Source organism: Bufo gargarizans, chromosome 3 (assembly GCF_014858855.1).
Source record: "Bufo gargarizans isolate SCDJY-AF-19 chromosome 3, ASM1485885v1, whole genome shotgun sequence".
NCBI classification, from domain to species: Eukaryota; Metazoa; Chordata; class Amphibia; order Anura; family Bufonidae; genus Bufo; species Bufo gargarizans.
In genome coordinates, this window is record NC_058082.1 from 477,137,707 (window position 1) to 477,165,056 (window position 27,350).

General features: G+C 46.0%; 1 protein-coding gene across 3 annotated transcripts in view; it reads left to right on the plus strand.

Annotated features, from left to right (window-relative positions):
• ZSWIM7 (zinc finger SWIM-type containing 7) overlaps positions 1-27,350 on the plus strand; it is a 161,960-nt gene that overhangs the window by 21,613 nt on the left and 112,997 nt on the right. For all 3 annotated transcript variants that reach the window (XM_044283764.1, XM_044283762.1, XM_044283763.1), the window contains exons 3-4: positions 4,751-4,772; positions 10,705-10,807. In XM_044283764.1, coding sequence (XP_044139699.1) covers positions 4,751-4,772; positions 10,705-10,807 — 125 coding nt within the window. The remainder of the gene's footprint in view (positions 1-4,750; positions 4,773-10,704; positions 10,808-27,350) is intronic.

A 27,350-nucleotide genomic window follows, 5' to 3' on the forward strand; every position in this document is an offset into this window, starting at 1 on the left:
GGCAAGTGTCACACTGAGTAGTGGTGTCCTTCCGTATCCCCCTCTTGTGACACACTCTGCATCTTTTTTGGGTTCGTCCCTTCTTTCCAGTATGGGGGACCACACCTGGAAAGTGTTGGCCAGGGACGATCCGGGCGCCTCCAGTTCCCGAGGTACTCCGGCCTGCTCTTTCCCGGTCCGAAAAGATCAGGTCTTTGAGGACTGCCTCATAGAATTGGAGGAATGTCCCTGTGCTGCCAGCGCTTCGGGATAGTACAAAAGAGTTGTACATGGCAACCTGCACCATGTAGACCGCAACTTTTTTGTACCATGCCCGGGTTTTGCGCATGGCATTATATGGCTTGAGGACTTGATCAGAGAGATCAACTCCTCCCATATACCGATTGTAGGCGACGATACAATCGGGCTTGAGGACCGTTGCCGCGGTACTTCGCACAGAGACGGGGGTGGTGCTGTTACCGTGGATTGTGGACAGCATAAGGACATCCCTCTTGTCCTTATACCTGACCAGCAACAGGCTTCCACTGGTAAGGGCACGGGTCTCACCCCTGGGGATAGGTACCTGGAGGGGGTGGGCAGGGAGGCCGCAGTTGATTTTTCCGCACGGTCCCACAAGCGAACGTGGATCTGGCGGCAAGGGACCTGAACAAGGGAATGCTGGTATAAAAGTTGTCCACGTACAAGTGGTAACCCTTATCCAGCAGTGGGTACATAAGGTCCCACACGAGTTTCCCGGTAACACCCAGAGTGGGGGGACATTCTGGTGGTTGAATCCGGGAATCTCGCCCCTCGTACACACGAAATTTGTAAGTGTACCCTGAGGTACTCTCACAAATTTTGTATAGCTTCACGCCATACCTCGCCCGCTTTGTGGGAATGTATTGGCGGAAACTGAGTCTCCCCTTGAACGCAACGAGAGACTCATCAACCGCGACCTCCCTTCCAGGTACGTAGGCCTGCTGAAATGTGGCCCCAAAGTGATCGATGACCGGCCGTATCTTGTACAGCTGGTCATAGGCAGGATCACTTCGGGGGGGACATGCTGCATTATCGGAATAATGCAGACATTTCCGGATGGCCTCAAACCGGGAGCGTGTCATGGCCGTACTGTACAGTGGGGTCTGGTATAGGACGTCCCCACTCCAGTACAGCCTGACACTGGGTTTTTGCACTAGACCCATATGCAGCACGAGGCCCCAAAATGTCCTCATCTCGGCTGCACTGACCGGCGTCCAGCCACCGGGTCTAGCCAAAAATGAGCCCGGGTTTTGAGCGACGAACTGTTGGGCGTACAGATTCGTCTGCTCCACCATCAGATTCACCAGTGGGTTACTGAAAAAAAAACTAAAAAAGTCTATTTCAGTAAACCCCACTGTGGGAATCTGGATTCCAGGATTGCCAGCGAAATCCGGAATCTCAGGCTCAAAGTCCACTGGGGGACACCAGCTAAGTTCATCGGCAGGGGGCTCCGGTGAACTTATTTGGTGGGCCGGGAAACCAGTACGAACCCCAGGGCGGCTCGTACTAGGGTGGGCCACAGGATCCCTAGCATGCGGGGCCCCTGGCTCCGCCTGGCGGCGTCTCCGCTGCCTTGGTGGCTCATCGTCATCCGATGATGATAAGGAGGATGCGGATGACAAAAGGAACGTGGGGTCATCCTCATCCTCACTGGGGCTCTCAGAGTCGGAGGCAATCTGGGCATATGCCTCCTCGGCCGAGAACACCTGGCGGGCCATGGGTGTGTGTGTGTGCGTGTGTATGTGCGTGTGTGTAAACCTTTATTCTATGTGCGTGTGTGTGGGGGCACGGGTGTTCACGCACTAAAAAGTCCAGGCAAAAAAAATGTGGTGGTGGGGCGGGCGATGCGCTAACAGTGGACGGACGCTAAAAAGTGCCGGCCAGTCAGCGCACGCAGAAAAAAAAAGGGGTGGTGGGGGAAGGGTCTGGTGGGGGTGGGGGGGGGGTTGGTGGGTGGGGGGGGGGCTGGTATTGGGGGGGATGCGGGGGGCCCCAAAAGTGAAGGAGAGTGCATGAGCAGCCGCCCTCCATTCATTTCTATGGGGCCGCCGAAAATAGCCGAGCGGCACGCTCCCATTCACTTCTATGTGAGAGGCGGGGATTAGCGCTTGGTGGTGGATGGAGCCACAGCGCTCCCTGCTCCGTTCTCGATATAGTTTTTTATTTTATTGTTTGTCAGTCATTAAAGCTTATCCCATAAAAATGATGGTGATCCAGAGAATGAGGAGTCCCTGAGACCCCTTTCTGAATGTGCGCCCGTTGGTCCAATGCTCCATTCATTTCTATGGGAGTGTCACAGCGCTGCCTACTAGCAATAAATGTAGAGTTGGACCAAAATGTGCTCAGGGGGACCCCTCGTCACACTGATCAGTTCCACCTAGTTGTTCCATTAATCTTGGTCCTTGTAACACCACTAAACACCACTCTCAGCTTAGCAATGCACTCTTGGTACTTCTACTTCTGCTCTACGGCTTGGAAGAGCCCCCCTCGGCCCCTTTTTAGTCTTTTTTTTTTTGTCATCTCCTTGCGGCCAGCAGGGGCCGCAAGCATTTGCTATTTGCTTGCTAGTAAAGTAGGCCACTGGTCCTAGTAGCTAGACCTCTCACAATCCCTAGATGTTCCTTGGCTTTTGTCAGCAGAAACTTCATTTTTTTTTTTTTAGCTTTTAGTGCACTCAAATAATAATAGAGAAAATAGTGTAATAGCTCCAATTATAATACTAATGTTACGCTGCAAAATGTAATCCAGTCCTTTCTAATATCTGAAGGGCCTTGGATGACTTTCTGGCGAACATTCAGTATAATATTTTGTAGTGTTGGAGAATGCCTCCGTAATTATCGTTCGCTTTATATTCTGTTAGTATTGCTGCCATGAAGAACATCAGATATTACGAGCTTCATCCACTTCAGACTACAGCGACACATCCCAATTTAATAATGGAAAATAATACTTTCACGCTTAGCAAAGCATATGTTTAACTTCTCACGTTTCGTGTTCATCCTCAAGCATCTCATCATCTCCCAGCTCGGCATGGAGCCACGCTATTTCAAGAAGATTAGCACAATAATAATTTCTGTGTATCTGTTCCATAGCCTATGTCATAGTTGTTTGTTTTCTAGCTGAATCAATGTTCCCTTTGTCTTTCTCCTGTGGAAATCACTTTTGTTGGACTGTACGTGTGGACACCGTATTCCTTGTCTTTAGTTTTCAAGACCATAGATTTATTTCCTTACAGAAACATAGCGATGGCCTAATATCGACTTTCCCTATCCATGTTCAATAGGGTGTTATGTCTGGAGTGAAGTATCGCACGACATGGGGTGACAAAGGCAGGAAAGTTACCTGTGATCACCATTGTGCTGGAGAACATCCCTGGAGTTAGAGGGGAAGTCTCATATGTGTAGAATCATTCTCAGTAGTCTTCTCTGTTACAGGAATTCACGTTCTTGGGGCAAGAAAACCCCTGGGTCTAAGTACAATGACGCCAAGACCTTTGAAAGTCCCTTTTTTTGAATTTTCCTATGTGTTTAGGAGGACACTGCATACATAGCAATTCTCTAATATATAGAAAACCACAGGGGTAACTACCAGGGTAGCAGCTGCCCATCTCCACTCAAAAGGTGCAGTTAGAGGTAAAATGCCTGTAAGGTGTCATAGAAAATGTAATGTGTCCCTATTCTAAATGTTACCATCGATTCCCATGATTGACGTGACTGTGTACTTTTCACAGCAAACATCAAAAGTTGAAATATTATACCAAGCAAAAAGTAAAACAAGGTCAAAGTGATCTATAAAACATGAATGGATCCACAGGATTTACTTTATGCTGTTAAAAACAAAGCAGGGCGCACCATAGGGTAATACCGTTGGTAGACAGATAAAATAAATGGTTCCAGTACAGGGCTATTTGTAGGCACAACTCTAGTAAGAGCTTGTCAATGACTGCGATGGAGTCACGGTTCACTGGTGGATCTGCAGCCGCGGAGGGATGACTTCTTGTCGGAGATCCCTGAAGTCTCCAAGAAGTGGTAGGATACAGATATAAATAGATAAAATATCCCAGGGCGCAAGAATCCAGTCCAGATAGTAATAGTAAATAGAAACGTATTTATTGCAGAAGTACAACGCGTTTCGGGGAGTAGTTCCCCTTCATCAGGTACATAACACTGCAGTGTTATGTACCTGATGAAGGGGAACTACTCCCCGAAACGCGTTGTACTTCTGCAATAAATACGTTTCTATTTACTATTACTATCTGGACTGGATTCTTTCGCCCTGGGATATTTTATCTATTTATATCTGTATCTATAAAACATGGCATGCTTGTTAACATCCTGTTTGAAGTAGGTCACCTAGCCACTGAATCTGCAGCCAATAACATATCCCCCCCCCCCCCCCCCCAAAACATCATGCGACCCTGCGATGTGAGACATGGCGGACACGTTGCCACTGTGTCAAACAGGATGTGGAGATACAGAGACTGGAGAAAGCCAACAACGGCAGGGGTCACAGAATAAGCCTGAACCCAGAAACTGGGAGCAGATAAGTATCCTTCCCTCTGTAGGTCCGGCTACGTGGGGGGGTTCTGGCAGAAAGGCTCCTTGAAGATAAACAACTATTTAACATTTTTTTTCTGGACCTGCATTATTGTTATTTATACGTTTTTAAATTTGGGATATAGTGTATGTATGTCGCTTTGGTGATTTTAATACTTTTTTATTTTTATTTTCAGTTTCTGATGAACATTTACTGGGGTGAGTATTTTAACTAATGTGTTAAGCAAATTAGAATTTTAGGAAATTAGTTAGAGCACACCTGTTAAAGGGGCTTTCTGCTGATCAACTAAGGCTACTTTCACACTAGCGTTTTTTGAGGATCCGTCATGGATCTGCAAAAACGCTTCCATTACAATAATACAACTGCATGCATCCGTCTTCTATAGCCATGACGGATCTGTCATGAACACCATTGAAAGTCAAGGGGGACGGATCCGTTTTCTATTGTGTCAGAGAAAACGGATCCATCCCCATTGACTTACATTGTGTGTCAGGACGGGTCTGCGATGGGGACGCAACCAAACAGAACAGAATGCATTCTGCTGCACTCCGTTTCATTCAGTTCAGTTCTGTCCCCATTGACAATGAATGGGGACAAAATTGAAGCGTTTTCTTCCATTATCGAGATCCTATGAGATCTATTTTTTGTTTTTATCATTTGAAAAAAATGCTCCTTGGTGTAGATATCACTGTTACACACTTGATATGGTGCCCCTGGTGTTCTATTGAAATCCTCTCTAAACATCCTTGTAAAGGGACTGGCCCATCTTGTACATTGGGGGCATATCACTAGGATATGTCCCCAATGTCTGATAGGTGCGGCTCCCAAAGGTGGATCTTAAGAACGGAGCCTGCAAAGTGAAGGAGGGTGCACCACACATGCGTTGTTGCCCTCCATTCATTTCTATGGGAGTCCCGATAATAGCCGAGCAGTGGGCTCACAAGCGCGGCCACTACTCCTTTCACTTCTATGGGGCTGATGGAAATAGCTGAGCCAGCTCTATTTTCGGCAGTTCCATAGACCTAAATGGAGGGAGGCCGTGCGTGCCTGGTGCGTACGTGCCTTCACTTTGCAAGCTCTGTTCTAAAGATAGATGTAGGTCCCACTTCTGGGACCCGCACCTATCAGACATTAGGGGCTTATGCCCCCAATGTACAAGAAGGGCCAACCCCTTTTTAATGTTTCTAGTTCTGGTCACACATTCTCATTGGCACTATCCCTATCAGATCCTATTGGTGTAGTGATTCCTGTTATTGCGCAGGCCCTGCACTAGAAGAAGCTTATTCTCTTCAGTGCTGAATACATTGAGTAGAAGTTAAAGGGGTTTTCTGGACTCCTAATATTGTTAGCCTCTAGCTCATCAGCATCTGAATGCTGGAGTCCCCCACTGATCAGCTGTTTCCTGCGGCCCCTAGTGCTGGAACTACCACTTTTTAAAGGGAAACTGTCACCTGCATTTTGGGTATAGAGCTGAGGACATGGGCTGCTAGATGGCTCTTAGCACATCCGCAATATCCAGTCCCCATAGCTTTGTGTGCTTTTATTGTGTCAAAATAAACTATTTTATATATATGTAAATGAACCTTAGGTGAGTCCTGTCTCCCCTATGCTTCAGAGATGAGCCCAGCCGCGCCCACTGTGAAGGAGCCCAGCACCACCCCGCATCCTCCCAATCTCCTCCTTGCTCCCCGACGTCACAAAGCTAGAGTGCCGTAATCTCGCAATGCGCGAGCTAGCGCATGTGCAGTTCGTTCCCTGAGGCTGATGCCAGCACAGGGAAGGAACACTATACAGACAATGCACATGCGCTAGCTCGCGCATCGCAAGATTACAGCGCTCTAGCTTTGTCACGTAGCAAGGAGGAGATTCTGAGTATGCGGTGCGGTGCTGGGCTCCTTCACAGTGGCCGTGGCTGGGCTCCGGAAACATTAGTAACAGCTCCCTGGGCTCCTTACTTGCCTCATTTGCATATCTATAAAATCGTTTTTTGACACAATAAAAGCACACAGAGCTATGGGGACTGGATATTGCGGATGTGCTAGTGGCGATCTAGCAGCCCATGTCCTCAGCTCTATACCCAAAATCCAGGTGACAGGTTCCCTTTAAAAGGAGTTGGAAGCACACATCCATTCAAACTGCTTTGGCCCGTCGGGTTACTGCAGCTCAGCTCCAATTCACTTAAATTAAGTCACTGAGTAAAGTTGTCTGTCCTCTTCTAAAGCTCTTAAAAATTGTGTTCAGGTATTTCTGGAAACGCTTGGCGTCAACGAATATGGATGCTATTACAGCTCCCAAATAGAAGCGGTACCCAGCTTTCCTGAAAGTCTGTTTAGTAGAAGAGACAAATACTCTGGGGATACATCTCCACTCCCATATTGCTCCATTACTAGGCTGATCTGAAGCTTGGCACTTTATAGCAGTCCTGCGGAAGCACTAATGCTGGCCATGCTGGTTGTCAAACTCATTTCCCAGGCTGAAGGGAATTTTTACCAAGTTGTCAGAAGAGGTCAACACAAGGGCTTAGATTTACAGCATGCTGTTATATGTTAGGAAATAGCTTTCAGTAATGTATTTGGTTGGCTCTGATCTTGGAATTTATGTACCGTATGTAAAATTATGTACTCTAACAAAATGTATTTAGCAGCCAGCCTGTCATATTTTGGAGCAAAAATGAACTTTTAGGGCCCTGTTCACATTTGCATTGGAGGCTGTGTTGCAAATTCTGTCAGTTGCAACTAGGGCTGAAACGATCACTCGATTGAACTGAGTAATTCAACACAAAAAAATCCCCTGCTAATTTTTTGTATCAAGGATTTGTTTGTGCCATGTGACCATGGAGCGTGAGTGAAGCGCCTGCTTCACTCCATGGTCTCCCGAGGGCTGGCATCGCGCTGCACTGTATCCTGACGTATACACATCGTCAGGATGTAGTGCACGTAAGGGCGCTCTATGACTTGACAGTGCAGCGCGGGAAGGAGAGGCTAGAAGAGCTGTGGAGTGTCGGTGGCACCCCTAACAGAACAGGTAAGTATTTCACTGGCGCTGGGGACTGATGGCTAGGAGGGGGAGTAACTGATGGCACTGGGGGGAACCTGATGGCACTGGGGGGGAAGGGGAGCTGATATGGCACTGGGGGGGTAGCTGATGGCACTGGGGGGGGGCTGATGGCACTGGGGGGGAGCTGATGGCACTGGGGGGGAGCTGATGGCACTGGAGGGGTAGCTGATGGCACTGGGGGGGGTAGTTTATGGCACTGGGGGGGTAGTTTATGGCACTGGGGGGGAGCTTATGGCACTGGGGGGAGCTGATGGCACTGAAGGGATGCTGATGGCACTGGGGGAAGCCTGATGGCATGGAGGGGGCTGATGGAGCTGAGGACTGATGGCAGGGGAGGCTGATGAGTTTTTATAAAACGTTCTTTTAATTAATTTTTTTCTGATTAGAGTGCTCGATTAATCGTTGGATTAATCGGTAGAATACTTGATTACTAAAATAATCCATATCAGCAGCCCTTCTTGTAACCAGACTAGTCGCACTGCATGCAGCACTGTTCTTCCTGTCAAAATACAAGACACCACAACAGAACCCCAAAGGACCCCCCATTGTAAGTCGATGTAACTAGCATATGATGGATTGGGGACTGTGTTAGAACTTCCAGTATAAACAAGCCTAATACACAAATGAATCGGTCCACTCACTGCAAAACTTTTTGGGTCTGCATAGGTTAGGGGTTGTCTGCATGAGGCTAAAAGACTGCAATTTTCATGTGGGAACCACTTCAGGATGTGATGTGTCGCTTTTTGATGCACATTCCAAATCATTGATGCATTGCTGTCCATATGGCTGCGCATTTCCATTGGAAACAATAGTGTGCGGTTTCAGCATGGAATATGCCATGAAATGTGCATGAAATTTCCTCTGTGTCTACTCTGGATTTGAAACTCTGTCTTGGAACATGTTTTCTTTAATTCCTTTACAATATGCAGTGCTATGAAACGAACCAAAAAATGAAAAAGTTATCTATTTATGTAAAGTTGCTGAATCAGTAGTTGGGTAACATCCAACTCTACAGCTCCCACAGTGTCACCTTTTTTTTGGAGACTTCAGATTGATCTACCAGGCAGGATTCTTGGAAACAAGTCACCCAGCTTTCCATGTTTTAGGCAGGTGTGGAAAAAATGATGCAAACCAAAAAGGCTTTAAAAATAGTAGACTGAGAAATACAGGCAGATACTTTTCCATCATGCAATAGCATTAGGGTGGTGTCTGTTTGGCTTCACATTGATTCTGCAGCAGGACAACAACCCCAAACATATAGCCAATGTCATTAAGAACTATCTTCTGTGTAAAGAAGAACAAGGTGTCATGGAAGTGAGGATGTGGCACCACAGATCCTTGATGTCAACATCATCAAGTCTGTCTGGGATTCGGAGGCAGATTGGCCATAGACTTTACGGGGAAACTTCCTGGTGGGCCGATGCCCAGGGGGCCACCAGCCGGATAAGTAATGATCTGACACTTCCCTCCTGACTCCTGAATTCAACTGTATTGCCATCCTGAGGCAACTGGAGTAGAAGGACAGAACATGGCACCTGGTGCTGGCCACCACAAAGGGGCAGATACTGGGGAGGTATATTGTGTTGCTCAGGCATTATATTGTGCTGCGCTGTGGTATTTGGCTCTACTGAGGTGGTATTATGTCCCGCAATTTAGTAATGGTGGCTCTGTCTACTTGTATTGGTCCTGCCTTCTGTCAGTCTGGACCTGCCTACAACATGGGGCCACTTTTTTATTTTTATTTTTTTCCAGGGCCACTTTAGGTTCCCAGTCCACCCCTGCTGGGATTACATGAATAGATACAAAGATTGGAGCAAACTTACATCCACAGAAGATCTGTGCTTAGTTTTCCAAGGTGTTGGAACAACTTCCCTTCCAAGTTCCTCCAGAAACTGTGTGTGCAAGTGTACCTAGAAGAACTGATGCTGTTGGTAACTGATAAACCATTATTAACACTTCTTTTTTCAAAGCATTCTTTTAGTTTAAAGCATTTTTTCTACAGCTGCCTAAAACTTTTGCACAGTAATATGGAACAGACATACAGATGTGGAAAACACAAAAAGAACATGACCTATACTTGGCTGCAAGTATGTATGGACCATGGGCCCATTGAAGTCATGCAACACAGACTGTGTCCATATTTTGTGGATCTGCAAAATACATATGGCCATCTCCATGAGGCCTAACGAAGAGACTGGATTTGAGCTCTACTGGAAACAGTTTTTTTTGTGAGTTTGTAATGTACAGTGCTGCAAAGTAGATGGTGCCAGATAATGGACCCTGAGTCCAAAAGCTTGTAGACTTTGCTTAGGGAAGATTGAGGAGTAGCCTCCTTAAGGTAAGCCAACAGTGGGTGGGGGTTTAAACCCTTGGACCCTCACTTATTATGGAGATAAAGGGAATGGGGCTGAGCTGCAGTGCCAGACACAGCCTCATGTATTGATGCCCCACTGTGACCAGATAAACTTTGGACAATTTGAACACCGCATCTCTTTCATTCTCCTGATCAATGCGGGTCCCGAGAATAAGCCTGAAAAAACTTTCGAATGTTGATTTTCAGAGATATTTATCAGATTGGTATCCCAGGACAGGCCATGTATCCAAAGTTATGGTACAGAATTTTGAGGCAAAATTGGCAGGCTGAGAAGACCTAGTCAAAGAACAAGGCTGAAGTCAAGGCCAGTGAAAAACAAGCTAGGTTGTAATGTGAGACCAAGTGTAAGGAGGCATCAGAATATTGTTATTGGAGACAAAATCAAACAAAAGATTTCAGCTTTAAGCACTGTCATATTATAGGTTTTCTAAATGCTATGAAAATGCGAGGTAGCTTGGGCACTGCAGAACTGCATGGACATGTGGTCATGAGAACATCAATCATAGTTTGTGGAGAAGCAGCCAGGCTTCTAATATCTCACACTGAGGGATTCCATATGCCACACATACAGGTGCCAGTTACTGTGACCCTGCGATGGTGATATTATAATGTTCTTAAGAACCTAACATAATTACAGACTTTGTAGAATGTTATACGCTGTATTATATTAAGAAAAAAATTCTGTACATTTTTTTTAGATTGAAGTTTATTTTTGGGCCCACAGCTCTTTATGCCTTGGATTTAGTTGATCAGCGTTCCGTAACACATGTCACAAGTCCCAGTGGGAGAAGCACTTACCAGGTAATTTTTTGTGATGTTCTAACACAGATGCTTTTTCATTTTTGTTTGTTTGTTTAATGCCATTTATTGATTGTTCTTGTACATTTTAATTCATCATTTACTCATACATTGATTTAAGTACAGACTATCCTTACGGAAAACCAGCTGGAAGGTAATGAGACGTTGCCATTTCTTTTTAGGAAAAATCTGCAGCTGACATTGCTATTGTAAAGGGAGTCTATCAACAGTTTTAGGGCTGTTTCACACGAGTGTGTGCAGTCCGGAAATCAGGCTCTGTGTGTGAGATTGATCCTCCATTCTGAACAGTGCTCACCTTGCAGGAGTGCACAGCATTATACTGATTTATAATGCTATGTGCGTCTTCATGACCTTACTGCTACAGAATGTGTTTCCAAAGAAGGTCGGCACTGCTCAAGAGGTGTAGCGGTGCACGTGTCTGCGGGCAGGGATCCCAGTAGATAATTTGCAAATAAAGACGGCACTCGCTGATGATTATTCTTGTAGATTTATTCAGTCACATTTTCCATCATAGTGACGCGAGCGTTTCAGCAAATCATATGCTTTCATCGGTCCCTCACGGCCTTCACTACATATATCAATTCTATATGGAAGGAACTACAGTTCACTGTACATTTTGATGAAAAAAAGGTCTCATTCTTAGATACCTGGGACTTAATAGGGGATGATGGGCGTATTCACACTGACCTTTTCATTAAAAACACAGATCGGAGCAGTCTACTCTCTTTCAACAGTAGTCATCCAGAACCCACAAAAAAAATCTATTCCATTCTCACAGTATCAGCGGGTCAAGCGGATTGTGAGCAATCCAGATACCCTAGAAATACGTTTAGAAGAAATGACTCAAAAATTTATTGAGGGGTTACCCCAGGCGACTACTAGATGAACAGAGAAATAGACTGGCAGGTCTACAAGAGGTTAAACCCACTAAAACATCACGGATCCCACTGGTGGTCAAATATCACCCTTGGATCCTAAGAGTTAAAAGCATAGTCAATAAACATTGGCAGATAATTTCAAGATCTTACCCCCAAATTGATGAATTTAAGAGACCTCCATACAATTGAGCATACAGCAGCGTAGACAGAAAAAGGGTATCAATGGTGACGTAGACGGCGTGGTGACATCATCGCACCACCTGCGATGTTCCACAGGAGAGGCCGGGTCTACTTGGCTTCATTATGGGAGCGCTCGTGGACAAGTGAGTAGAGACAGCCATCCCCTTTTTTCTGCATGTGCCCTATCCCTAATATTTTGGTTAGGGTTTCACTAGGAGGTGTCCATCTTCCTTCCCTAGTTCTCAGGCCTGATTCCCTGTTTCCCCCTTCCCTCCTATGCTCGGTGTGGTGTTTCCCTCCCACACCAAAGCGTGACTGGTATTCGCTACAGATATTTTCTTGGGATGGAAGAGAAAACCAGGGAATCCTCATCTATCCTGTACTTATCCGATCATGTTCCTCAGGTTGTGGAGCACCTCAATGTGAGAGGTGTTGGGCCCTTCTCTATGAGTTAGAGCACAGCCACTGAAATTCCGGAACTCCTGCTCCAGCAGACACAGCCCATTTACAGCCACTTGAATGGCCTTTAAAAGCCTGAGGTGGAGAAGTGCCCCAGGAGTGGTGACCTGGAGGTTGGAGTCCATTGATGGCACATTTGGACTCCCTTCACTTTCCCACGTTTGAAGCGTACTCACCTCTCTTTGCTTGGGCCTTCAGGCTGGGCAAGATGATAATTTTTTTTTATAAGGCACACTTTATTTATTTATTTTGTTTCACTGTGTGTTAACTTTTCACATTGTCCGTCACAAGGAGTTGCAGGGTCCGGCACCCTTATGGGTTATCCCCTGAGGTCTGGGGATGGGCGTGTATGGCCATTAGGTTCCTCGCCCCCCTCAACCTCTTGTCTTTCGCCTTTGGGGGGGGGGGGAGCCACACCTCGACTAAGGGTTCTTTTATTCAATACAGTGATCTATCAGATTATCAGGTAAGAGTGTTTCTATAAATGCCCATTCCCAATAAGCTACTAGCGATCACCGTCAGGTGATTGTGTCGTTCCGGCAGCACCAGAAATCATCGTTCCTGCTCAGCAGATCGTGGCGTATAAACAATGATCTACTGCACTGGAACAATGACTTTCTATGGGGACCAGCGGTCGCTGTATCGCTCTCTTGTCCCCATACGTCGAGGGATGTAAATGCTGATGATTATCGGGAGCATCTGCTTCGTTCCTGATAAACTGTCAGCTCATCGGTCCAAGAAAAAAGGACCCTAAGGCTCTTGGCTAACACCTGAGGTGGAAGCCAGAGCAACAACAAGCTCTTCCTTGGCTTTGGCTGAAGTGGGCCACCTGTTCCTGACCCTCACAGGGCCTACTGGCTTGGAGGGATGGGGAATGGTTTTATGGGGGGCTTGCAATAGACTGCACCTTTTGAGGCACATGGGTGAAGAAAGTCACGTTCCTCAGGTCACCATGTAGTAGGACGGATCACGGACCCATTCAAGTTGAACATGATGCCCGTGCATTTGGGAGCGCAAATTGCGGTCCCCAATGCATTCATTTTCCTTTCCGTCCTAATAGAAGTCTATGGGCAGAGGAACGGATCCGTCGTCCTTCCGTCTTATGGATTCCATTATAACCATGTTATAATGGAAAGCCATAACGGAATCCCTAACACTAGTGTGAACCCACCCTACGTTGCATTCTTAGTAACGGTACTGACCCGGAGAGTAACCTCATCATGTTGTTTGTGATTGATGAAAAATTTAGGATGTAAAAACTTAGTATTGTTGTTTTTTTCCTATCTCCCATGCAGAAAGGGTTAATGAAAGTTATGTGTACCTCAAAATGGTGCCATTAAAAACTGCAACTTGTCCTACAAAAGCCAAACCCTCATAAGGCTACGTAGACAGAAAAAAATAAATATATATAGCTCTTTTTAAAAAATCTCTTGGTCAATAGGGCCCTAAACAGGCTGGTCATGGAGGGATTAATTATGTAAAATACCCTCACAACACCTTAGTTCAGGGGGTCGGGGTCTTGTGAGTCAGCATGTGGTTACTATATGTTGCCCCCATTGGAAACCAGTGTAATAAGATCAGATATGTTAGTGATGGGCCTTGGTTTGCCTCATCCGCACAGACTTTGTACATTCCCCTTCCCTTCAAGATGGAGTTCATGACATCACAATCCACTGCTGACCTCTGTCAACTGAATATGCAAATCCCATGACATCACAATCAAGTGCCCGCCTTCATCCACTGAATATGCAAATCAGATGACATCACAAACCAGGACTTGGCAACCTCCTGTAGACTATGACATCACAATCACCAATGACATCATAGAGTTCCTTTTTACAGTTCCGAGACTCCTGAAGCTCAGTCTTTCCAGACACTTCAAACTGGCGCAACACTTCTGTGTTATTTGCGAGTTTGGATGTAAATTGACTTTATTTTTTAACGTCTTTTGGAATCGTTGACAATGAGCTCCAGGAAAAGACGTAGAGGGAGGAAAAAAGAGGAGGCTGGGGCCGAAAATGAGGAGGAGAAAGATTCAAAGCGAGTTCCACATAAGAGACCCAGGATCGGGACCGAAAAAGAAGCACCAGATGGAAAAACGCCGTCCAGTCCATCACCGCCATAGAGGAAAAGATCAAGCGAGCAACTTGACGGTAGCAAAACCAGAGAATCCAGACAGGGTAAGAAAAAAATCAAAAATGAGGAACCTGTGCTAGCTCTCAGCCAGTCCTGCTCTGGCCTCCAGAGAGTTTGCGCCTCTTTAAGTGCGGATAAGTTTTGCTACCATCACATACTCGGAGAGGGTGGGTTCGGCAAAGTCATCTGGGCGACAGATGTCGTCCGTAGAGAGCAGGTGGCAATTAAGATACAGTCAAAATCCAAGTCATTAAAGTCCCACATTACCGAGAGATACACCCTAAGGCTTTCCAACGAGTGTCCCTTCCTAGTCCACGGGTATGGCGCCTTCCACACAGCAGACATTTTTTTGATCTATCAACTGGGCGGACCTGGAGGCTGGAAGAAGCGAGTCCCCAGTAACATTGCCGGCTGATGATCTAAGTGACTTTCTCAACCAAGCAATTCCTGTGCTTTATAGTGAAGTCTACAAAAACGACATTGAAGAAATAAACCAGAATCTCTTTAAGAACATCTGTTTTGTGGGTCATGAATGGGCTGAAGATTACACAAATACCACCGTCCATTCAGATGTGTTACCACCGGATACAGCACAGGATCACAGATCCGATTCAATTACCTAATCATACCCGAGGAACACCATCGTTCAGAGGAGCACCATCCTGCTAGATATCCATGATGCAGAGGACCACCATCCTACCAGATTTCCATGATGTAGAGGACCACCATCCTGCCAGATATCCATGATGAAGAGGACCACCATCCTGCCTGATATCCATGATGCAGAGGACCACCATCCTGCCAGATATCCATGATGCAGAGGACCACCATCCTGCCAGATATCCATGATGCAGAGGACCACCATCCTGCCAAATATCTATGATGCAGAGGACCACCATCCTGCCTGATATCTATGATGCATAGGACCACCATCCTGCTAGATATCTATGATGCAGAGGATCCCCATCCTGCTAGATATCTATGATGCAGAGGACCACCGTCCTGCTAGATATCTATGATGCAGAGGACCACCGTCCTGCTAGATATCTATGATGCAGAGGACCACCATCCTGCTAGATATCTATGATGCAGAAGACCACCATCCTGCTAGATATCTATGATGCAGAGGACCACCATCCTGCCAGAAATCTATGATGCAGAGGACCACCATCCTGCCAGATATCTATGATGCAGAGGACCACCATCCTGCCAGATATCCATGATGCAGAGGACCACCATCCTGCCAGATATCCATGATGCAGAGGACCACCATCCTGCCAGATATCCATGATGCAGAGGACCACCATCCTGCTAGATATCTATGACGCAGAGGACCGCTATCCTGCTAGATATCTATGATGCAGAGGACCGCCATCCTGCCAGATATCCATGATGCAGAGGACCGCCATCCTGCTAGATATCTAAGATGCAGAGGACCGCCATCCTGCTAGATATCTATGATGCATAGGACCACCATCCTGCTAGATATCTATGATGCAGAGGACCACCATCCTGCCAGATATCCATGATGCAGAGGACCACCATCCTGCTAGATATCTATGATGCAGAGGACCACCATCCTGCTAGATATCTATGATGCAGAGGACCACCATCCTGCTAGATATCTATGATGCAAAGGACCACCATCCTGCTAGATATCTATAATGCAGAGGACCACCATCCTGCCAGATATCCATGATGCAGAGGACCGCCATCCTGCCAGATATCCATGGTGCAGAGGACCGCCATCCCGCCAGATATCTATGATGCAGAGGACCGCCATCCCGTCAGATATACATGATGCAGAGGACCGCCATCCCGTCAGATATACATGATGCAGAGGACCGCCATCCCGCCAGATATCCATGATGCAGAGGACCGCCATCCCGCCAGATATCCATGATGCAGAGGACCACCATCCTGCCAGATATCCATGATGCAGAGGACCACCATCCCGCCAGATATCCATGATGCAGAGCTCCACTAACATCTCCAGAATTTCTATATTATTAATGAACTTAGTTAATAAAATCTTTCTGGGTTTTCTAAGTTCTTTGGTTCCTTTTTATTTATGCAGTTCAGGTCTATGCACATGGTACAAGGAGACCCCAACCAGGAGTAACAGCCACACCCCAAAAACAGCCATAGTGCCTCCATTAAGAGCACTGTTAGCGTGACCCCCATCATTAGTGTCAGCACAGTGTCCCTATAAACAGTATGACCTTGCCTTCCGACCATTCCAGATCCAGCAGGACTGTCCCCAATTTCGCTCTATGTCTTCCGGTCCCTGAGAGCTGCCGCATATTCCGACTTCATCTGTATGTGGATCCTCAGGACACAGCGGTGAAGAAGGAACCATCAGCTTCTTCCTGCTCCACCATTTAGCTGCTGCCAGTAGTTCAGCGCAGGCGGGCCCGATACAGTGACATCACCGAACCTGCTGTGCTGGGCCACACATGACGTAGACGGGAGAAGAGCAGTCCTGCTCTGCACCGCTCCTTGTGGGAACATGGGATGGGTTTATTTCAAAGTTAGGAATGCATGGGGCACTTAGGGGGCCTCATAATGTGTGGAGTGCACTTTTGGGGGTGTCACACAATTTATAGGGGGCACTTAAGGGGCCTCACACTGTGTGGAGTGCACTTATGGGGGTGTTATACTGTATAGGGGGCACTTGTGGAGGCCTCATACTTTTTGAGGAGTACTAAGGGTACATTATACTATAAAGAGGCATAAATGAGGCATTCTTACAGTGCTGCCACTGGGTGGAGTAATAGGCTTGGCTTAGTGTATAAATATATATTGCCATGGTGGGCTACACGTGACACAGATTTTTTTTCTCCCCTTAGGCTTTCCACAAGGGGGGGTCTGAATATTGCTCCCTATTTGTAATCAGTAAATTCAGCTGAAAACGTCCGGCTGCCTGCAGCCACCACCAGGGGGAGCTCAGTACATACCTCCCTATAGGTAGATAAGACTGTGGCGCACCCCATACTGCTGACTGAACCCCTGCCGCGGGAGCGAGACTGTATTGATTTCCTGCCACGTCCTCTGCTCTTGCATTGTGTCTGCGCCATTTATACCCGCAACTCGCCTGCGCCTCTTTACACGCTGCCTGTGGGGAGCAGTGTCAGCCTAGTGAATGACTACATGTAATCACATATGTTTTGGGCACATCCACACAGAATGGATCCACTTGGGATGCATATCTTATTTAAAGGGTTAATACTGCCACCGACCCCCTGTATTTACACCGGCTGGGTTAAGTGTAACGTTATAAGCCAATGAAAGACTATTATTACCGCTGTCCTGAGTATTAGGTCAGTGGCGGTCTGACTCTCGGCATCCTCGCTGATCATGTGTTTGAAGGGGCTCCAGCAGGAGCGGTAGATGTTTAGGGCCGCCGTTTTCTGACTGCGGACCAAGCAATTGTATCTGCTTCCACTGGACCGAGATACAATCAGTGGCGGATTATAATTGGGGCGTTTTGGTCTGTAGCCCCGGGCCCGACATCGCTGGGGGGCCCAACGCCGACCCAAATGCCCAGCATGGGTACATTGGTGCACCCTTTAGGATGAGTGGTGCTATAGTCACATTTAATATAAACACTGTCCAGGAGCTGTACTATTATAGGCCTAAGTGTTTGCATTAAATGTGACTATAACCCCCCTCATTCATAGGAAAACACCTATGTGCAGCAGTGCATTAGTGAATTTCTATGGATGAAGGGGCTTATAGTCACATTTAATATTAACACTGTCCAGGAATTGTACCATAATGACCTGTGTATATTAAATGTGACCATAAGTCCCCTCATCTATAAGATTCTTATGGATGAGGGGGGGGGTTATAACACAGGTGAATTACGGTACACTTAACAGTGTTTATATTATATGACTATAACCCCCTTCATCCATAGGTATGAACCCATGTACTGCACATGTTTTAGCCCACCTTTAGGTTGAAAATTTATTTTTTTATTATTCTCCTCCTTTAAACCTGGGGTGTGTCTTACATCCAGGTGCATATTATAAAGCAAAAAATACGGTATGTATTTTAAATTTGGCAACAAAAAAATTAATTTTGCTCCTAAATTTTTCAGTTTAGGAGCCAATGGCTCCTGGGTATTTTTGCAGTCCTATGTAACACTACAGATAGCATAAGGTAAAAGGTTTCTCTGGGATTTATATATTGATAGACTATCCTCAGGATAGGTCATCAATATGAGACTGGTGGGGGTCCGACTCCTGGCACCCTGGCCAATAAGCTGTTTGAGGAGACCACGATGTTCCAGTAAGCTCCGCAGCCTCTTTGTTCAGGAATGTCATTTAATAGCACTGTGCTTGGTATTGCAGCTCAGCCCCAACCACTCAGATGGAACTAAGCTGCACCTAGGCCAAGTAACAATGAATGTGATGTCATACGGCCTAGGAAGAGACTGTGGCGCTCACGAAGCACCACAGCCTCGTCACATAGAAAAAACAACTAAACTAAAATAGAGGGAGGGTCCCAAGTTGGGTAGAGAGCCCCGGGCCCATCATGCACTTAATCCGCCCCTGACCTCCGATGATGTGTTTTAAAAGAGCGGATAATCTGCGTGATAAAATTGTCAGAGCAGACATAGGCAGTAACAAAATTGGCCCTAGACAGATGACATTATCCACCCCGAGACACGGCACATTCCCATGTTTAAATTGTGTGAATTGCTCTAATGTTATGAAAGGTGGTTACCTTTCACATCCGCATACCGGTGAACAAATCCCTATTTGAGGGGTTTTTACCTGCGATAGTCGATTTGTGGTATATATTCTTAAATGTCCCTGTGGTTTATTGTATGTGGGGGAAACCTCCATGAGAATAAAAGATCGACTTAGTAAACATAAATCGACAATCAGAAAGGAGAACTTGCTACTCCCACTACCATACCACGTTCATCAAAAGGGCCACACTATAGCACAATTGCGCTACCAGGTCATAGAGGGCGTTACTTTACCTCGACGCGGTGGAGACCGAAATAAGTTGCTTTTGAAAAGAGAGGCATATTGGATCCATCGGTTACAAATGGATCCAAAAGGCCTCAATAGAGATTATAATGTCAGTAGCTTCATGTAATACGATTATTTGTATGATCATTTTGCTCAGTTTTTTTTGTGATGAAACTAGATGTTTCTGACAATATGTTTCACCTGTTTGATTGAGTTGATTCACATACTCCCCAGACACCTGATTGTGGGAGGAGCCTATAGTAACAATGTGATGTCATTTCCTTTGTATATATATATATATATCAGAGCTAGTGGTAAGGTATTTACACATGTCTGATGAAAACCTATTGCTACAGAATCATAGTGGCAGCTTTATGTCAGTGTAATTCTGTAGCAGTAAGGTCATGCAGAGGAACACCGCATTATAAATCAGTATAATGCCACTCGCTCCTGCAAGTCCAGAACGGAGGATCACGCTCACACACGGAGCATGATTTCTGCACTGCACACACTCGTGTGAAATAGCCCTTAATCGTGAAAAATTGGTAACAACACTAAGTAAGGGCCAGGGAGAGAAGTACAAACATACCTTTTGTCAAGCTTTTCTCACCAGGAGTCATGTGAATATGAAGTTTTATTCTGTCAGGTTCTGATCCTGCAAGTACTCAGGAGGCGGGGCCTCACTGTGAAGCTCTTTCTGCATTAAGCTGTTTCACAGCCCCTCCCTCTGAGTGGCAGCTGTAGCGGTCTCCTGGTTTGATGCTAGTAATTCAGAGGGGAGGGGTTGTGAAACAGCTTAATGCAGAGAGAGCTTTTCATAGTGAAGTTCCGCATCCTTGTTAAAAGTGTTGACGTTTTGTTAGTAGCCTTTTTTTTATTCATAGTGTGGATTTACACCACCAGCTTGTGGCTCTTAAAAGGAATCTCCAACTATGACAGAACCCTTTCCTATAAGGTATCTAATAAACCCCACCAATTAAAAAGAGTCTGCCAGTTCCTTTTTGACCATTTAATTAGTTTCAGCACTGGAAAGTGGGATGAAACAGATACTTTTTATTTTTTTATTTTTTTATTTTTTTTGGGCTCTAGAGAGGTCTATTTGCTAAGAAAATAAACTATCACATGTGCAAATGAGATTGCAAGTTCCCATTGGGCGGTCCTGAGTCCTCCAAGTGGTCAGGATCTCCTCAGTGAACCCTGTCACACGTCTCCCCCTTTGTCTTAATTGGCAGTTCCAGTGTTCTCTGTGCAGAAGACAGTGACATAGGACAACTCTGGAGCCATCAATCGAGACCAAAGGGGAGGCACAGGCCACAATGTACTTGACAGTTGCCCATACTGAAAGGATCATACTTACCTGCTCCCCACCGCTCCAGTCCTCTGCTCTGGCGTATTTGAGGCGCAGATGGCGCAATAGTTAGTTGCACCACTATCTGCAACTTCGCCCCGCTCACGCCAGGTCTAAAATTGTGGGCAGCGAAGGGGACCGGCCGGCAGGCCCTTTTCATTCCTAATTTTCTACGCCTGTTTCAGGCGTTGAAAATGGTCTTAATGTAAGGTAAGTCGGAAGCATTTAGAACTGGCACTGGATGCGCCAAAGTTATGGAGAGGCTGGCGCCTCTACATAACTCCAGCGGATCCACCGCCAGCTACGGGACTAGTATCGCTGGCCTGGGCGTGGCTAAGCTCCATTCAAGTGAACAGATCTTAGCCCCACCCAGGCCATTGATACTAGTCGTGACGTCACTGGGCCTGCGGTAAACAGCGAGAAGGCTTTTTCACTACTGCCAGCGCCACTGCCTTCACAAACAGCTGATCGGCAGGGGTCCCGGGTGTCCTCTGGATAGATCATCAGTTTAAAAAAACTGCAGAACATCTTTAAAAAAACTAAAGAAAGTTAATATATTTCCTAACAGGTAACACTAGTAAGAAATGGATATCTCTCGGTGTGTATGATCTGCATAAATAATATAAAATGGTTTACAAAAACTTCTAATATAATAACAGAAATAGTGTGAAAGAAAACACATCTACTGTAGATCTACACAGAGTTGATCTACTACTATCTCTAGTAGTCAGTAAAAAATAAAGAAAGAAAAAGGAAATGACAACACTAATGTGCTTTGAATATTTTATTGTCACTATAAGGCTTTTTGTTTATTTTACTTTTAATATAAAAAAATAAAGGTTATTTTTTAGAAAGACAATAGGCCATAAACAGAATTCACACTACCTAATTATGGGCAGGAAGGAACTGACAGGCTCCAATTAAAGGGCTTCTGTCACCCCACTAAAGTGATTTTTTTTTTTGGGCTAGTGAAATTAGTTATATTGCGATATATGACAATATAATTGTGTTACTTACTTTGATCCAGCAGTTTCTGCAAAAAACGAAGTTTTATAATATGTAAATTCGGTCTCTACCAGCAAGTAGGGCGGCTACTTGCTGGTAGCTGCTGCAGAAATCCGCCCCCTCGTCGTGTTGATTGACAGGGCCAGCCGGGATCTCCTCCTCCGGCCGGCCCTGTCGGCATTTCAAAAATCGCGCGCCTGTGTTGATTCGGCGCAGGCGCTCTGAGATGAGGAGGCTCGTCTCCTCAGAACTCCCTCAGTGCGCCTGCGCCGATGACATCACCGAAATAGAAGACGTCATCGGCGCAGGCGCACTGAGGGAGTGCTGAGGAGACGAGCCTCCTCATCTCAGAGCGCCTGCGCCGAATCAACACAGGCGTGCGATTTTTGAAATGCCGACAGGGCTGGCCGGAGGAGGAGATCCCGGCTGGCCCTGTCAATCAACACGACGAGGGGGCGGATTTCTGCAGCAGCTACCAGCAAGTAGCCGCCCTACTTGCTGGTAGAGACCGAATTTACATATTATAAAACTTCGTTTTTTGCAGAAACTGCTGGATCAAAGTAAGTAACACAATTATATTGTCATATATCACAATATAACTAATTTCACTAGCCCAAAAAAAAAAATCACTTTAGTGGGGTGACAGAAGCCCTTTAAAGTGGTCTATCCTGGTTAACATTCACTTGAAGATAAAAATCTCGGCTCAAGTACCTGATTGACAAATTAAATAGGATGTAAGTTGCAGTGCCCTAAATGTGACTCCAGACATACACAACTTTAAAGAGGTCTTGTCAAATCTACATACCCCCATCAATTGGCTCTTGTTCTGAGTCTTCCATGACTTATACTTTCTTTGTAGCCTTCCTCCCCCCTTTCCCAAGTTCTCGGGACTGTTAGTTTGGGTGCCCAATATGCTAAGAAGGCACTGGTCAGTCATTCGGGGCGGCCATCTGCACCAATTTCCTTGAGGGAGTGATCTTTGTTGCTTAGATGATGTCCAATTTGCGCAGAGAGACCACTGAAGAGCACTTCCCCTTGGAAAAGGAGTGTTGGGGGCCACCCCCTTGGCTAACCGCTGTCTTCTTAGCATAAGGAGCACCTGAAAGGAGGGAAGTGAGGGCTACAAAGAAAATGGCCACAGAGGAATGAAAGGAGTGACACCAATTGTTGGAGGTATGTGGATTTAAACGTTTCCATGGGTGACAGGCCCTTTTTAATAATCTTTTTGTATCTAAGGGGGATGGCTGCTTTTATGAACTGGCCTGCAGGGTCAACAAACAAGATACATGAAGTCTTTCCACCAATGGGTGGGACTATCATTGTATTGTCAAGGTGGACTATAGTTCATCAATACCAAGCGGCCAGCTGAATAGAGTGCCTATATCCAGGGTACAGTTGACATTGTGAAAGCTCAAATGTCAGGTGTCCTACATCCCATGGTTTCCATTCATTTAGTGTCCTCCAAGGTTGGTACCACATAGCATTTTAGGATGAATTGAAAGGAAAAATCCTTTCCTAAAAAATCCCTTGAAGCACTGGTAGTGCCTGTGGTTTGGAAATCTTTACCGGTTAACCTTCTCCTCTGTCATGGATATACTTGACCGTATTGCACTTGACATATCAACACCCTCATTTTTTAGACCTTAAACTTACTGTGCACAAATTCATAGAGGAGCTTTAGTAATAGAAGGCAGACTATAAAGTGCACAGCGTCCGTCACTTTGTATCTGGGGAATATGCTTATGTGTGACTTTCACATCGTTCAGCTCAAGTGTTCATCCTCTTCACCAGCCTAGACGTATTGCTGTGCATAATACCATTACTTGGCAATGTCTCCCCCGCTTTGTCGTCTGTCTGGATGTGCATCCCTATATTAGCATTATCTAATTGCAGACCATCTGTTCTTTGTTTAAGAAACGGTCGTTAATATATAGGAATGTTGTCGGTACCTACATGTATGTCATTATAAGGTTTCTAACCATTCATCGTGCCACTTCGGATGCAGACATGAAAGACAATGTTTGCCAATACATGAGCAAAATGATAATAATCTAATCTGAACTATCATGAGACAGACTTGATAGGCCAAAGGTTCCTCTACAAGTGATTGATTCTGGTGATAGTCATACATAATTAGTATATTAGCATTCATAGAATATATCTACAAAACTTCCTCCTGCTGTAGCCCTCTGTCATTGGCATTGACATGTGTGGCCATATATTGACTCTGATAAACGCAGTTGATGTAGATGTCTGCTCTCCCCCTTACTAAAAGCCCAGTTCAAATATAGTTGCCTGGTTGTTTTCGACAGAAAAGTTTTGACTGACCTCTTAAAGGGGTTGTCCGGGTTCAGAGCTGAACCCGGAAATACCTCCATTTTCACCCAGGCAGCCCCCCTGACTTTTCATGCTCCGATGCTCTCCTTTGCCCTGCGCTAAATCGCACAGGGCAAAGGCATTTTCAAGAGTTCCGGTGACGTACCAGGCTCTCCATGGGGCTGCCAGGAAGCCCGGTGACGTCACCGGCACTGATGGGCGGGATTTAGCACTGCGCTAGCCAGTAAAACAGCTAGGGCAGCGCTAAAGCACGCCCATCTGAGCCAGTGACATCACCGAACACACTGTTGGGCGGAAGTTTCCGCCCAGCAGTGTTATTGTAAATAAAAGAGCCCGTGCCCTGCGCGATCTAGTGCAGGGCAAGGGAGCGCATCGGAGCATGAGGTGCTCCGATGCCAACATCAGGGGGTCTGGGTGAAAATGTGGGTATGTCTGGGTTCAGCTCTGAACCCGGACAACCCCTTTAAGCAGAAAATCTTTATAGCAATGTTTGAGTTGGAAATTAAATTCTGTGTTTTATGATTTTTGAACACAATAAGGACTCATTCAGACGGCAGTATGTTTTGTTCCGCACCATTCTGCATTTTTGCAGTACGGGTGCAGACCCATTCATTTCACAGTGTGCCGTCCGCATCCGTTGTTCCGTTCCGCGGCACCGCAAAAAATATAGAGCACGTCCTATTCTTGTCCACATTTGCAGACATGAATAGGCATTTTCTATTAGTGATGTCCATGTGTGGTCCGCAAATTTCGGAAGGCACACTGGCCAGTATCCGTGTTTTGCGGATTCGCAATTTGCGGACCGCAAAACACATACGACCATCTGAATGAGCCCTAACTGTGTTCATTCCTTTATCCACACCAGATTACTCAATTTCTGGAATATACTTACTGATAATATCAGAACGTAGAGAAATCGGAGTATTCAAGTATGCTAATATTTCACCTCTATGACCCAGTATTGAGCACCTGATAAGCAGCTCTGTAACGCATAAACTGTGGATCCACTGTGTCACTGAACGGATTTGACTTAGGGCTACTCCCAAGGGTGCTATTTAAGTGGCCCACCCTGAATTTTATCCTTCAACCCCCTGTACAGGGATATGCACTCTGCTGCTGGGGAACCACCAGGTCACTACCTCTTGAAGCAGTTTCTGTTCACTGACAGCTGACCCAGGCAGGTGAAAACATACGGGTGTGTGGCACCAAGGGGACAGGCGAGAGTACGGTCAGTGGACAAGCCGACGTCAGGGCAGGCAGAATTTGTTCTATCCAATAAACAGGTTGTAGGTCAGGGCAGGTGGCTCATGATCAAAACGGACATCAGGCAGGAGTCAGGACAGGCAGCACTGGGTCCATCTGGTAAACAGGCAGAGATCAAGACAATACTGTAGGCACGTTTCTGTAGGTGAACCTGTTGCTCAGGCACCTTCTTGTAGGGGAAGGTGCCTTAGGGTACTTTCACACTAGCGTCAGGGTTCAGTAAAAACGCTTCTGTTACTGATAATACAACCATTTGCATTCGTTATGAACGGATCCAGTTGTTTTATCTTTAACATAGCCAAGACGGATACGTCATGAACTCCATTGAAAGTCAATGGACGACGGATCCGTTTTCTATTGTGTCAGATTGGGTCATGGAAAACAGATCCGTCCCAATTGACTTGCATTGTGGGTCATGACGGATCCGTCTTGCTCCGCATCCCATGACAGAAAGAAAAACGCAGTATGCTGTGGTTTGCTCTCTGCTATGGGAACACAACCATACGGAACGGAATGCATTTTGAAGCATTCCGTTCTGTTCAGTTAAGTTTTGTCCCCATTGACAATGAATGGGGACAAAACTGAAGATTTTTTTTCCGGTATTCAGACCCTATGAGGGATCTCAATACTGGAAAAAAAAAACGCTAGTGTGAAAGGAGCCTTAAAGGGGTATTCCTATCTTAGACAATGGGGGCATATCGCTAGGATATGCCCCCATTGTCTGATAGGTGCGGGCCCCACCGCTGAAATCCGCACCTGTATCGAGAACGGAGTGGGGAGCGCTGTGGCTGGAGGACCCCAGATTTACCAGGGTCCGTCCACCACCAAGCGCTAATCCCCGCCTCTCCCATAGAAGTGAAGGAGAGCATGCCGCGCATGCGCGGTCCATGCTCCCATTCATTTCAATGGGGCAGACGGCAATAGCCGAGCCAGTGCTCGGCTATTTTTGGCAGCCCCATAGAAATTAATGGAGGGCGGATGCGCATGCGCAGTGCGCTCTCCTTCACTTTCGGAACTCCGTTCTCGATATAGGTGCGGGTCCCAGTGGTGGCACCCGCACCTATCAGACAATGGGGGCATATCCTAGCGAGATGAGAAAACCCCTTTAAAGGAGTTCTTTAAGCTTTTATTAAAATTCAGGCAGCTGTGTATTCAGCTGAATAGGAAAGCTTGGGACCTGAGGGAAAGAGCCTGCAGCCAGCGTGAACACTGCATCGGCGGTGCTGCTGCTGGTTAGTACTGAGCAAACTGGCTTTTCTACACCGGACCGGAGATGCCAGGATTTTATGAAAGCTCGAAGAACATCTTTCAATAACCTAGGGACTGGCTGGGGACCAATTAGACCATGTGTGCTGGTGCCCTACAAGCTGGGGAGAGCGTGTATCTTTTGGGAGCAGAAAATAAGTGTCCAAAAGAGGTCTACAGCATGAAGCAGGCAGAACTACAGACACTTCAACAGCTGAGCCCATCGGACGACAGCAGAGAGAGGCTGGTGGTCCGTGACCACCTGCAACACAATACTGCAGGATAGGAGAGTATTCTGCAGCGGACTGCTGGCATTGCAGCTTCCTCTTACAACTATTGGCTATTTTGTTTATTTTGTCTTAAGTCAATTTACCAAAGATGATGACTATTAGTTGCTGTGGTTGTTCTAGGGAAGACTATAGTCGTAATTTGACATCCAGTTAAAAAAAAAAAGCCACAAAGTTGAAATCAGAGGCATATAGGTAAAGTATGGCCACATACACGTCTACGAGTGCTCCAATATGGTCTACAACTTAGAATTTGTACAGAGCCATAGTAATGCCACTTCATGAGCTCTTTGTGGTATTTTACCTTTCATCTGAGATTAAAATCCCTAAACATATACATTTTTCGTGTTTAGTGTAATTGCCTAAAACCTGGTCTGGAGCTATACACTTCTACATCATCTT